Below are 12,435 nucleotides of genomic sequence, written 5' to 3'. Positions count from 1 at the left end.
CATCTACACTTATAGTTAAGTCAAGTTCTGGCTCACTATTTGGGGTTACAATTATGTTACATATTTTGATTAAGGTCAGGTTAGATTTTGTTGGTAATGTGACCAAAAAATCAAATAATTCAAGGTCCATGTAAGCCTACTAGCTTTTCTGGGACTTCAACTACAGTCTTCATAAGAGGATGGAGTTTGCTCAGTTAGATTTAGGTTTGGTAAGGGTTTCATTTACTGTATATCTGAGTCCAGATGCACATACTCCCATTTTTTTGTAAAGTGATGAAAACATGAAATAAAGTTTCTATATAGTAGTACAAATTACAGGCTGAAGAGTAGTAGTAGTGCATAGTGTTAAAAGAAAAGAAAACTTGTGTATGGTACGCATTAAATAATGACAACAACCACCTAATTAAAAAAGCAAAAAACATTATTATTATCTTTACTATTATCTGTCTATGCTCGCATGTCACAAGGCCAATTTACATTTTCTGCAGCACTTGAAGGCAGCGTAATACCTCTTGCTGCTTTCACAGTGTCCTCCTCTTGTCGCATATTGATCTTGCTAGCTGATCGTTAGCGTTTGTGTCAGAATGGTGTCTGTGGTGTGTAAATGTTTGTCCGTAGTTTCTGGCTAAAGGTATCTGGCATTTGGCGGCTTTAATGTTCCGTGCAGCTAATCTAAAAACCATCGGCAAAGCGGGAACCGGCTGGTAGGTGGTCTTTGAAATCACTGAGACGTAACATATTGTTCACGTCCACTCCACTCCACTCTCTGAATCAGCCGGCTAGAGAACTAGCTATGCTAAGTTCATAGCAGCAAAGCTAATGTAAATATGAAAGGGTTACTTTGTTGTTTATTTTCCGGCGACAGTCGTTAAAATGGCCACAGTTTAAAGCTGCGAACCTTGGTTACTAACGGTAGTTAACTATCTTTAGTGATAGTTGGACGTTTGTTGTAGCTAGTTGACTTAGCCAGCTAGCAAGAAAACGTTATGCTAGCTCACAAAGCTAATAACAACCAAAACAGCTAACTAGCAGAATAATGTCAATGCTAATGGAGTTTGCAAACGACATCGCAGGCACTTAAATCAGACCTCTGAAGATTTATTAACGTAAGTTTTAAGTAACGCAACGAACTCATGGCTGTTGTATCCAACTTTGGCTCGACATAAAGAGATGAATAATGTGTAAAATGTGAATAGTTATCTGGCTAACGTGTGTTTAATAGCTGCCTATAGTTATCGTTAATGTCAGTTCAAGCCACCTCAACAGCCAAGCTAGTTAACGTTACGGCGCTAGGATTTAGCTTAGTTAAGACTGTAATGACATGATAGTCCCATACTTGTCTGTCGCTTCCTCCACCAATGGCAATTTTACAAATCATGCCTACATACACCCACACACAGACTTTTTTACGGCCTACTATGCCAATAAGTATCCCTATAGCACCCATAGCTGTCCTAGACACACACTGCTGATAGCTCCAATAAAACACATGTTGCATTCTTAAATGCTTTTAAGTGTCCAGGTATGAAACGAAATGTGTAAAATAGTTTCCCCTTTTTTTCCTCCACCTCAGGCACTTTCGCCGGACGATGGACGAGCTTGTCCATGACCTGGTGTCAGCACTGGAGGAGAGCTCTGAGCAAGCTGCGCGTGGTGGTTTTGGGGATGGAGGAGACCATGCACTGGCTGTGGGCTGTCTGCTGAAGAGGCAGGCTCGGAAGCGGAGGGGCAGAAAACGACGCTCAGACAACCCACACCCACCTTGGGAGACAGGCCACCTCAGTGAGGGTTCAGAGTCCAGTGTGGAAGAACACAAGGTGAGTTTGGTTGAGTGGATCGAGGACAATAATTCTGTAGTTACACAATACACACACAGTTCTTCACCAAGCACCTTTCAGTAAAATCACCTGTGTCAACAAACCAACTGAAAGGTCCTTGAGCAAAATACTTAAGACAGTCTTATGACATCCAAACATTTTGTTGTCTTGGGCAACCTGTCCTTTTAAAGAGCACAAGAAAGAATGTCATTATTAATAATTGGTGTAAGCTTCTCTAGTGCTTTTGGTGGAACCTGATTCTTTGTAGTGAACTCATATTGTTTCTCAGGTTGAATTGCCATTTTTTAATTATTTGAATTGGACTGTTGATTTGAATTTCAATCATTGAAAAAAAAATATGTGGGCAATAATTCACAGATCTGGAACCAGGCTATTGTGTTGATAGCGTGCTCCCTTCATCTTAAGATATTTCGCAATGTTGCAAGAGCAGTGAAACCTTAATCTGGTCTAACCCTTTGGTGACTGTAATCTACTGGTCTCCACATGATGTTGCAATTGCCCACTTAGTACAGATTATTTGCAGTTTAAGTGGCAGTTGTCTTATATGGGACCATAATGCAGAATCCATGTAGAGTTTCCTCTAGACAATGCTGTTGTGTTATGTGTTGCATAAATTTAGCCTCACTCAAATATTGCTTTGGCCTAATTAACATCCCAAGTTTGTTCAAGTTTCTTAATTTAGCATCAGAATCACAGTCTGGTATTTAGCACAGTGATGTTTGTTGCAGGACTACCGTGCCAGTACAGGGGCTGTATCTGCTGCCAACAGCCATGCCCGTGACAACAGTGACTCGGATGAACAACTTGGCCCCAAACGGCGCACCCTCCTAACAGCAGACACGGGACGAAGCAAACGTCCGCTTTGGCCGGACGACTTGGGTGTCCTGGGGTCTGCAGAGGGAACTCGCAGCCTTAGACGGAGACGTAAGGTCAAACGTATGGCTGTAGACCCACCTGTAGAACCAGAACCCCCCTCCTCCACCATGCTAGGGCCCCCACCTGTCCCCAAAGCCCGTGCTGGCGGCAGGCCGCATAGACTGGGTGCAAGTGAGGGCAGGGGTGCCATGGAGCTCTGTGGGGGTGGATTGGTAGGGCCAGGGGGAGGGAAGAACAGGGTGAAGAAGAGGAAACTGGCTCCCCACAGGCTGGGAGTGGAGGCTGCAGATGAAGGGGTGGTGGTGGAGAGTGAGGACACCATCTCTTCTCCAACAGAAGGGTCTAAGGACAAGATGGAGTTGGAGGAGCAGAAGGGCTCGGATGAGGACATGAGTGACAGGTGGTTAGTGTTTTGACTTTATTTAATTTTTTCATGCCCTGCGTTTCCAGACGTTGCGACGACTCTGTCTCTGCTTCTGTATCCTGTATTTATAAGTGTGTGTGGAACACTGTAGGCCAACAGGTAAGCAAGAACTGTGTTCTGGGTGAGGCTGGGTATCAAACATCATGTGTCTGTTGCAAAAACGGTCAAATACCAAAAGCTGGCAAAGAATTTTTGGCCAGTTTGTTGTTTACTTATTCTTTCATCAGAAAGTTCCTGATTTTAAATAGAAATTCTGCCAATTTCAGACTAGTTTTTGTTAGGTATATGTCCTTGTACGGCTGCTTGTGTTTAGACAATATATAACATTTGAAAACCATGGCTTCTGTTGTTTAAAAAAAGGTTTTATTTTGGTATTGATACCAAAACTCATTGGCACTAGTATCATACAATTTGAGTAATACCCCACAGTGTGTGTGAGATAGATTGTTGACCATTTTCTTGGGTGAAAAACCTTTGAATCTATTTTTTATTTCCATTTCTTTTTCAGTGAGACCAGCAGTGTCAGTAACAGCAGTGACGGAGGCCTCTACACCAATGATGAGGGGAGGCAAGGTACATATGTTTATATATTTGTTTATTGAAAATATTACATTACCATATTTCTAGTAGGTTATTTTCTTATATCAACATTTTAATTCTACTGAATTCTCCACCTTATTTTAGTGTTTCAGCTCACCTTGCTTTTCCCTTCAGTTCTCTTTCCCCCACACACATGCACACACACCTCTGTCTCTTAATGCACACACACACCAGCTTGCCCCTCTTACTGTTTCTCTCTCCCTGTATGTGTCTGCTCTGTTGACTGTCTTCATCAGCAGTATGTTTATAAAGTCGCCCAAAAAAAACACAACTCGTGTTTTGGATTTTTTTCACCTGCAATTCTGTTCAGCAGGTGAGCCGCGTGTCGGGGAAGCTTGTTGTTAATGACGTTGCCTATCGAATCAATCGAAACCAACGTAGTATCGAATGACATCGGCACCGACAAGTGCACTTACAAGCTTTTACAAAACAACAACACAAGTAGGCCTACATTAAACAGAAGACTCTCTGTGTGTTTCTCTGCAGAGCATGTGCAATTGTAAGTAGGCCGCACAGGAGGGGTAGAGCGAGGGGAGATTGTCCGCTAGTTAATCGATTGTGGATGGCGTTGTTCTCTCGGACGGATAAAAAAAATATATAAAAAAATGCTGAAATGGGTCGCTAAATATATTTTGGCAGCCATTAATATACCTGGACGGGGCCCGCCCAAGTAAAGTCTGTGGGAAACACTGGCTCTTTTAAATACCTATATGCACGCTGCAGATGAATTGCTTTTAGATGAGACATATGTGTGAGCAAGTTTTCAGAATTATCTGTCTTGCTATGTCACATCAAGTGTAGCCATAGTAGAGCTTCCTTTAGCAGTCCTGGAGACCACAGTTTTCCAAACAACTCCTGTCAAGTGAAACAATGTTGCACAGTGTTGCAAGTTTATAAATTGACATAATTTAAATTACACAATGAATACATCTGTAAGAGTGCTCATCATAAACCTGGGGTCACATTTTCAGCCTCTGTCCTCTCTCTTCCAGCTGATGACGAGCAGAGCGACTGGTTCTATGACGGCGATCCGGGCTCCAGTTCAGGGCCTGGAGGTGCGTGTGGGATAGCAGGAGTGGTTCCCTGGTGGGAGAGGGAGACGGGGTCAGAGGAGCTGGACCTAGCTGACCCTGTCTTCAACAGCATCCTTACTGGATCTTTCCCCCTCATGAGCCCTGGAGCACAGAGAGGTAGGCTGGAAACATACACATGGCATACTTAACAACAGCAGTATCATTGTTAAGAAACTCAGACACACTGGCAATAGATGTCCTTTGAAGGTGGCTTGTAAGGAAGTTTGAAATTAAATGTAGGTATTACAATAGGAGTATATATGGTTAGATTTTACAATATAATCATAAGGGTTACGGGGGCCAATAGAAATGTAAAGTCACAAACATTTTACAATGTTGTTGCAGTCTCACTCATCACCAGTGGGAGGCAAACTCCCACAAATCATTGCAATGTTCAGCAGTACGACTACAAAGTGTTGTATATAGTTTTTCCTCATCCGAATTGAGGGTCAGAGGACAGAGGGTGTCGTATGCTGTACAGATTGTAAAGCCCCCTGAGGCAAATTTGTGATACTGGGCTATATAAATATAACTGAATTGACAATTTATTTGTATAGTAAATATATGGAGTAAAATCTCCTATTTCTGGCTTATGCAAGCAGTACTAAATAGAAAAAATCAATTAGATGTACAAATAATACATACCTGACCAATTTTTACATAAATATACCAGTACCTCACAGAATACAGTCCATCTTCAGTGGTCACCGTGTTGTGTACCAGTAGGCATAATAGAATTTAGCAGGATTTTAAGCAAACCTGCACCTTTCATTAATTGAAACTGCCTTTCTCTTAGTGATATCCCAAAGGATACAACAAAGGGAGGGGCCCTTTGTTGTATCCCGTTGAGATTGGTGAGCCATATTGGGCTCAGTTGCCTCTCGTCCAAAATGAACGGCCTGCTGCACTTACATGTTAAAATGATCAAACTAAGCTTCAGTAATCATATTCTGAGTTTTATTGCTGACAAACCCATACTGTGTTTGTCAGGGTTCCAGGCCAGGCTGAGTCATCTCCATAGTAACCAGCAGGCGTCTGAGGCGGGGCTGCAGGGCAGCTCCAGCCAAGGCTTCAGCAACAGACTGGGCAGACAAAGCCAGGACTCCCATGAGTGAGTCTCCATCCATTTTAAATTGCTATCTATTCTGACTTATCTAATTTTTTAGGTGTATTTTCTTGTTCTTATAGTTAATATATTTTCTTCTGAATCTGCTCTTATAATTACAAAGGACTTTAAGTTACATTTTATTTTATGGAAGGTGCTTTACAAATAAAGTGGCTGAGACTGAGAAAAGCCGCCATCTGCGAGCCACAGTTTTCATCTAAAATCAATTCAGATTTAACTGTCTAGTAAGCAACACAGTATAAAAGCAAAGTAAACTGGAACACAGATCACAGCATACACTATATAGACCTGTGTTATTTGACAATAGACACACAAGATCAGACAGGGAGTCATACTTTAATAAAAGTATTAAACTGTAACTAAGTTCCTGTCGTCCAAATGCAAGTAAGGTTCCCAAGTTAAAGTCTAAAAAGGTTCTTGGGTTTCTGTTACAGTTTCTGTGGTGGACAAGGATCAAAATTCACTTATGGAAAGAAATGATAATGAATTTGTAGTTTGGTTTCTGTCTTTGGAATGCTGCCTTGATGAGAATTTAAGGGCCTTTATGACACTACTTTATCTCCAACAGGCCTTGGTTTAGCTCGGGTTCGAGGAGAGAACACGGACAGGTGAGCCATGTTTCTGTACTTGATTTTATTCCCTTTTAAAATGGGTTGAAATGTGAAATTTAGATTTTGATATTTTACAAGGACCCAGTGTGGTTGGTGTTTAAATACACTAGAGTTGTTATTGCAAGGATTACTTGCAAACTGCTTGAACATTAACTTTTGTTTTTCCTCTTCTTTCCCTCACTGCCACTTCAGTTGCATTGGGACCCACGGTCAGACAGAGGGCATCGGAGAAGCTGTTCAGTAAAAACAGCCAGCAGGTGAGAACAACAGTTTAACTTAATACACCATTTATGACCAGAACTCATTTCCTTTATTACCTGCTTTTGTCTCTGCTGCATTGGTTTCACAATGTTTAATGGTATTTTACTTTCTGTAGTGTTATTTGAGATAAAACTAATTCTCCCATATTTTTGTTTTGCTTGGCTGGTTTTGCAGACAGACCAGCGGGCACCTCGGCTCTCTATGTACAGGGGATGTCAAGCGGAGGCGAAAAGCAGCCCCCCTTGGTTCCACCGCCCCCTCAGGTATTGGATGCACACCTAGCTACACCTCACACACCATCTGGCGCTTTTTACCAACTGCCCTTTTTATTGTATTTTTGGCTCTCACTTTCTCGCTTGTTTTCCTCCCCCTCTTGGTTGAGCTCAGTATGCTCAGCAGCCTGCTTTCCTCGTTCCCTTCTGTCTGGCACATACACTGATGTAAACACAAGGGACTGGGATGAAAAGTGAGGGTTTCACTACACATTTTTAAAAGAATTAATTGAGAGATGGGAGTCCCTCATCCTTCATATTGCTCCCTCTTTCCTCCTCTCTCATTATTAAACCCTGCTTTAGCTCTTAACCCCCTTTCCTCCTAAGCTTTGTTGGACAAGAGTCAGCTGGCGAGGCATGCTGTCAGAGCAGAGATACTGGATTAGCTCTTAGCCAGTAACACTTGTGTACACCCCCCCCCCCAAAAGCACTCCTCTTACCTCTGTGCCAGCTGATGCTTTTGGAGGAGGAAGTGTGAGTTAGCAAAGCCTAATGCTGTTAGGTCTAACTCCCATTATAATCAATATAATTTTTGATCATAATTTACACCTTGATGCCAGAATTGTATGCACAATGGAGTACCAGCTAAGGACATTACAAGATGTTGTTTGTTGTGGGTGCACCTTCTTGTTCAAAAATGATGCATGTCTAAATTAAACAGTAAAAAATAAACCAACTAAAACTCTCAGCAGCACTCGGGTGGCAGGCACATGTAAATTTCATGTATTATAGATTTCAGAATTTTTATTGTCCAAAGTGACACAATCAGCAATGTGTTGCAAATGCCAAGCACATTTGATACTTGCTCCAGACACAGGTGCAGTGCTCAGGAACAGCAGGTGCTGACCTCACAGCAGGGTGGCGGCAAGCTGCTGCCAAGTTCACATCCTGACAATTTGGCTCGCAACCCAACTGGGACTCAGCAAATGTGTGTGTAAATGAGCGTGCGGCTTTGTCCTGTGCTGCATACAAATAAAAACTGGATTAAAAAGAGTAATAGGTCGGTCTCTACGACTGGACCGTGAATTTCCAGGAAGAGCGAGGACAAAATGACTAGTGTCTGTTTGAGACAGACATGGGTGTGCTGCACGACTGGAAATGTGGCTAAGTCAATTACATGATTACTTTACTTAGATGTAGCTTAACAATTTTAATGGAGTGATGATGTCACTGGAGGAGAGCCTTCAGTGCAGCAAGTTTTACAGGCGTTTATATAGAGGCAGTACCAGACTGTAGAAAGAATCACAAATGAGTGAAACGAGAATGAGCATGTTAACTCTAAAATAGCTCAAATACAAACACTGCCACTATAACTGCACCTAACGATTATTTTGTTATCAATTAATCTAACGATTATTTCTTTGATTAGTTGATTAACAACTAATTTATCGATTATTTTAAAGATTTTTTTAATTACTTGATTAATATAACAATTTACCCAAAATAAATAACAAAAACTAGTCTCATTAATATTTCAATATTGAATTCAATAATTTTCTCTTAAAAACAAAAAAATGTAAGTACTGCAGGGCATTATTCTGCAACAAAATCAGCAAATCGTCATATTTGAGCAACTGGAACCAACCAATGTTTGTTATTCTTGAAATGACTTAAATTATTTCAAAATTGTAAGTTGATCAACTAAAAGATTGGTTGAACTAAGTAATTATTTTTCTTTTTAAGTTGCATGCAAGGTAGTCTCTCTATACTGTATATGTCCTCTATGTTCCTTTTTGTGTATGATTGGCATATGCTATCTTTGTGACATGGTTTTTGACATATTTAATACGTTTGGATTAATGCACCTGCAATTAGCCTTTTCAAAGCTCTATTGTCTTGTTGCTTTCAAAGCTCACACATCAAAGAGCTGCTTTTCAGACCTCCTTTATAGCTGACAATTGCTGCTAATTAGCATTCAACTTAATATGAGCCACCTTTTGTAGCAGCGTTTGTAAATGTGATTAAATTACTTCAATGACCCCCTGGTGGATGAGTGCTAAGCTCTCAGCTGAACACGAACCAACATGAACTATACAAAGTTATTCGTTGTAATTGACAGTTTTTTGATTTTTTTTTTTTTTGGCATATTTGTCTCTGCACATGTTATAGATTTACAGACAAGCTGTTGAAATCGCCCTCTTTTCTAACCTGTGACCTCTTTCTGTCTTCAGGAGTGGTCGGGGAGAACGCACCTCCCATCCCTGATACGAACATGGGGAGCCGCATGTTGCAGAGCATGGGCTGGAGCCCAGGGATGGGCCTGGGTCCAGAGGGCAGGGGCATGACCGAGCCCATCCGGGCCACACAGAGACCCAAAGGCACAGGTCTAGGTTTCAACTGAACACCTGGTTTTTGGATCTTGAACCTGAAGCACGCTGGGACAAGATGCCCCAAGACCTACAAGGAGAGTGTGGAAGACGAAATGTTGCCCAGAGTGATGACAAAAAAAAAAGGTCCAGAATAATCCAGGAATGTGAGTCATAAGAAGGGAAGGAGTGAGGCTTGTCCTAACAACAGAGTCTGTGATGAAAGAGAAACTTTCCCATATTGGGGAAACTTCAAGCAAGCCAGGGATATCCACACCGACTGTTCCCACAAATGGACAGAATGACACGTGAAAGTGAAAGACTGAAAATGAGCTGGAGAAAAGACTTCTTGCAAACATGTCCTCTCAAAAAACTCCATGTTGGAGAAAATAAATGACATTGTTGCCTCTTTGTTAGTGTATTAAGCTGGCATGCTGCCTCAGCCCTGTTACCTCAGATGCCATTGTTACAGGCAAGAAACCTGGGGTAATGTTGACCATATACTGAGTGTGCAAATGATGACGGTGTTTTTTTCTTTTCTTTTTTTTTCTCCTCCAGTCAGTGGTATTGGTTAGTCAATTAATGATAAATGTTTTTTTTCCGATATTGCACAAGAATTTTGGAATCAAAGACTATTTGAGTAGGCCATACCTCAAGATTAATTTTAGGTTTTAATGTAATGAAGTTAAGGTACACTGTATGGATGTGTGTTGGAATATCTGGATGTTTTCCCCATCCATTTTATTGTTCATTTAATGGAAGAAGTCATGTCATCGGAATGTTTTTATCTATCCAAAAACAAAAAAGATAAAAATCAAAACCACATTTTTCCCCTTCATTTAGCACCACTATGTATGCATGTAAGCTGTGGCTGCTGCAGGTTCTGCTGATGTTTACTGAGAAAACACAAGTTTGGTCACATGAGGTAAAGTCTTGCCAACAACGTGCTTGACTGTCCTATTTTACCCATTTTGTTTAGGTATGGTTATATGATTGTCAGGTTACGAGCATTTGTCTCCATACAGGTTTGGAAATTCCAGTGAAATACAGAAGATTAATAGATTTAGCTCATTTCAATGTCTTCAGAATTTGAAAAAAGTGAAAGAATAATACACGTATCAGGTCCTACATACCCTTTGTTCACAAGTGTTTTCACTTAATTAGCCTGATTAGAGCTTTTCTCAGGACTGAGGGTGAGTATAGACTGCTTGAGATCTAATGTGACAGAAGTGAAAACACCTACTGTATGTGACTGCAGGTCCTACATAACTGCAATACAATAAAGGAAGTTTAATTACACTTTTTAGTTTAGACCCATTGTCATTTACTTTATTGTGATATTGTTTTTTGTGTTTATTTAGGCTATTAGGGAATATAGCTCAACTGCAACCATAGATTGTCCTGAATACAGATTTGAAATAAATTTAAGTGCTGGTAGTGAGATTAAGGTCTAGAGAACAAAAATGAAATTATGAATTAAAAAATGTGCAGGAACAATATTTCTTTCATGTACTCTTGTAACCATTGAGCACCAGATGGATGGTCTTTTACCCCACTAGGCTTGTTAGTGTGAGATGAGCTGTCAGTGACAGAAACAATATTAAACTCGGAGACTGCCCAAACTGGTAGTTTTTGTCCTATGAGGCCAATCCCACTCCTCTAGTTCATCAGGTGATTTTAACCAAAGGCTCATTTCATTTTGACTAGAGCCTAATTGATGCAGGATTTTTGAAGCCAAGATTAATATCCCAATTTGAGAGTTAAAAACATCTGATAATTACATAATGGCAGGTATTTGTTTTTCAATATGCACACGCAAAATTTTTTCATAAGCACCCCCTAAAGGAATAATTAAAACATTTAGAAAATGCAATTATTCTCTTTCTAGCTCAGAATTGGATGAAAATATCAATACCACTCTCATGTATGTATGGTAAATATGAAGCTACAGCCAGCAGCTTGTTAGCTTAGCTTAGCATAAAGACTGGAATCAGGGAAAGCCTGGGTTTGTCCAAATGTGACACAGTCCGCCACCAGCACCTTAAAAGTTCACTAATTAAAATGTTCTTTGTTTAATCCATGCAAAAACTGAAGTGTTGAAAGGAAAGTTGGTGGTTTTAACAGGGAGTTACGTGATGGAACTATTTCTTTGCCAGGCGCAGTCACTTCCTGAGTCTGCCCTGGTTGCCTGGCAACCTAACAGTGGCGACAAGACACCAAGAAAGAAATAGTCCTGCAAATAACCCCCTGTAAAACCACAACGTGTCTTTTTTACACTTTGGCTTTTGTATGGATTCAACAAACAACATATAATGTGTTTGAGCTTTAGAGGCGCTGGTACCTTTGGAGAGAGCCAGGCTAGCTATTTTCCTCTGTTTCCAGTTTCTCTGCTAAGCTAACTGGCTGCTGGCTCCAGCTTCATATTGAACGTACAGTCTGGTATCAATCTACTCATCTGAACTCTTGGGTAGGAAGCGAACAAGCGTATTCTCAAAAAGTTGAACTTCTCCTTTAAATTTGTCTATTAAATAGTAGTGACCAAGAAATGTGCTGAGCGGTACATTTTACAGTAGAAAAATAGATTTGACAGTGCTTTATGATGGAAAAACGCTATGATATGAAATGGAGACAGATTCTAAATAACCTCAAATGTATGTATTTGGCATTTCTGTACTGCAATGTCTTGTTTTTATTTTAACATTTACGCCAATACCGCTATACCTGTAATAAGTTAAAATCAACCAATTATGTCGGCCATGCCAATATTTTGAGCGGGTAAAATTTTTACCCATGTCTGCAGAATGTTTGAAAAGAACTCACTTGCTCTTACAGCTGCTAACAGAGACCTTTGTTATAGTTTGAAATTAGTTGATCATACTCACTGTGGTCAACTGAAATACAGCTGTAAAATCAAACCAGGTTGAAATATATTTCAAGTCCAAGCTGATTCATGGCTGTACATCAACATTTGAATCTCTCACCCCAATCATGACTGCTATTTAGAAAAATACAACCCAGGAGAACTTTCTAGTCTTGATATTTCTTAAA

General features: G+C 40.5%; 1 protein-coding gene across 4 annotated transcripts; it reads left to right on the top strand.

The window, feature by feature from the left end:
* Positions 1-476: 476 nt before the first annotated feature.
* gpatch2 (G patch domain containing 2) lies at positions 477-10,686 on the top strand. Of its 4 annotated transcripts, none has more exons than XM_044169635.1 (10): positions 477-704; positions 1,574-1,817; positions 2,567-3,117; positions 3,647-3,711; positions 4,731-4,928; positions 5,802-5,922; positions 6,506-6,545; positions 6,741-6,805; positions 6,984-7,072; positions 9,253-10,686. In XM_044169635.1, the coding sequence occupies exons 1-10, from the start codon at positions 655-657 to the stop codon at positions 9,420-9,422; spliced, it is 1,593 nt and encodes a 530-aa protein (XP_044025570.1). In that variant the 5' UTR covers positions 477-654; the 3' UTR covers positions 9,423-10,686. The 4 variants fall into 4 exon arrangements, with proteins under 4 accessions (XP_044025570.1, XP_044025571.1, XP_044025572.1 ...); XM_044169636.1 differs by having other exon boundaries at positions 478-704; positions 2,567-3,114; XM_044169637.1 differs by having other exon boundaries at positions 684-821.
* Positions 10,687-12,435: the final 1,749 nt, after the last annotated feature.

This window comes from Siniperca chuatsi, linkage group LG16, assembly GCF_020085105.1.
Source record: "Siniperca chuatsi isolate FFG_IHB_CAS linkage group LG16, ASM2008510v1, whole genome shotgun sequence".
NCBI lineage: Eukaryota > Metazoa > Chordata > Actinopteri > Centrarchiformes > Sinipercidae > Siniperca > Siniperca chuatsi.
Note: the sequence above shows the minus strand (reverse complement) of the source record. Positions and strands in the feature narration are given on the sequence as shown.

Bases quoted from the DNA above. Each gene is read 5' to 3' on its own strand.
- gpatch2 (XM_044169635.1), top strand. From the start codon at position 655: ATGTTCCGTGCAGCTAATCTAAAAACCATCGGCAAAGCGGGAACCGGC. The intron at 4,929-5,801 runs GTAGGCTGGAAA...TGTGTTTGTCAG, and splicing joins GAGCCCTGGAGCACAGAGAG to GGTTCCAGGCCAGGCTGAGT. The intron at 6,806-6,983 runs GTGAGAACAACA...CTGGTTTTGCAG, and splicing joins TCAGTAAAAACAGCCAGCAG to ACAGACCAGCGGGCACCTCG.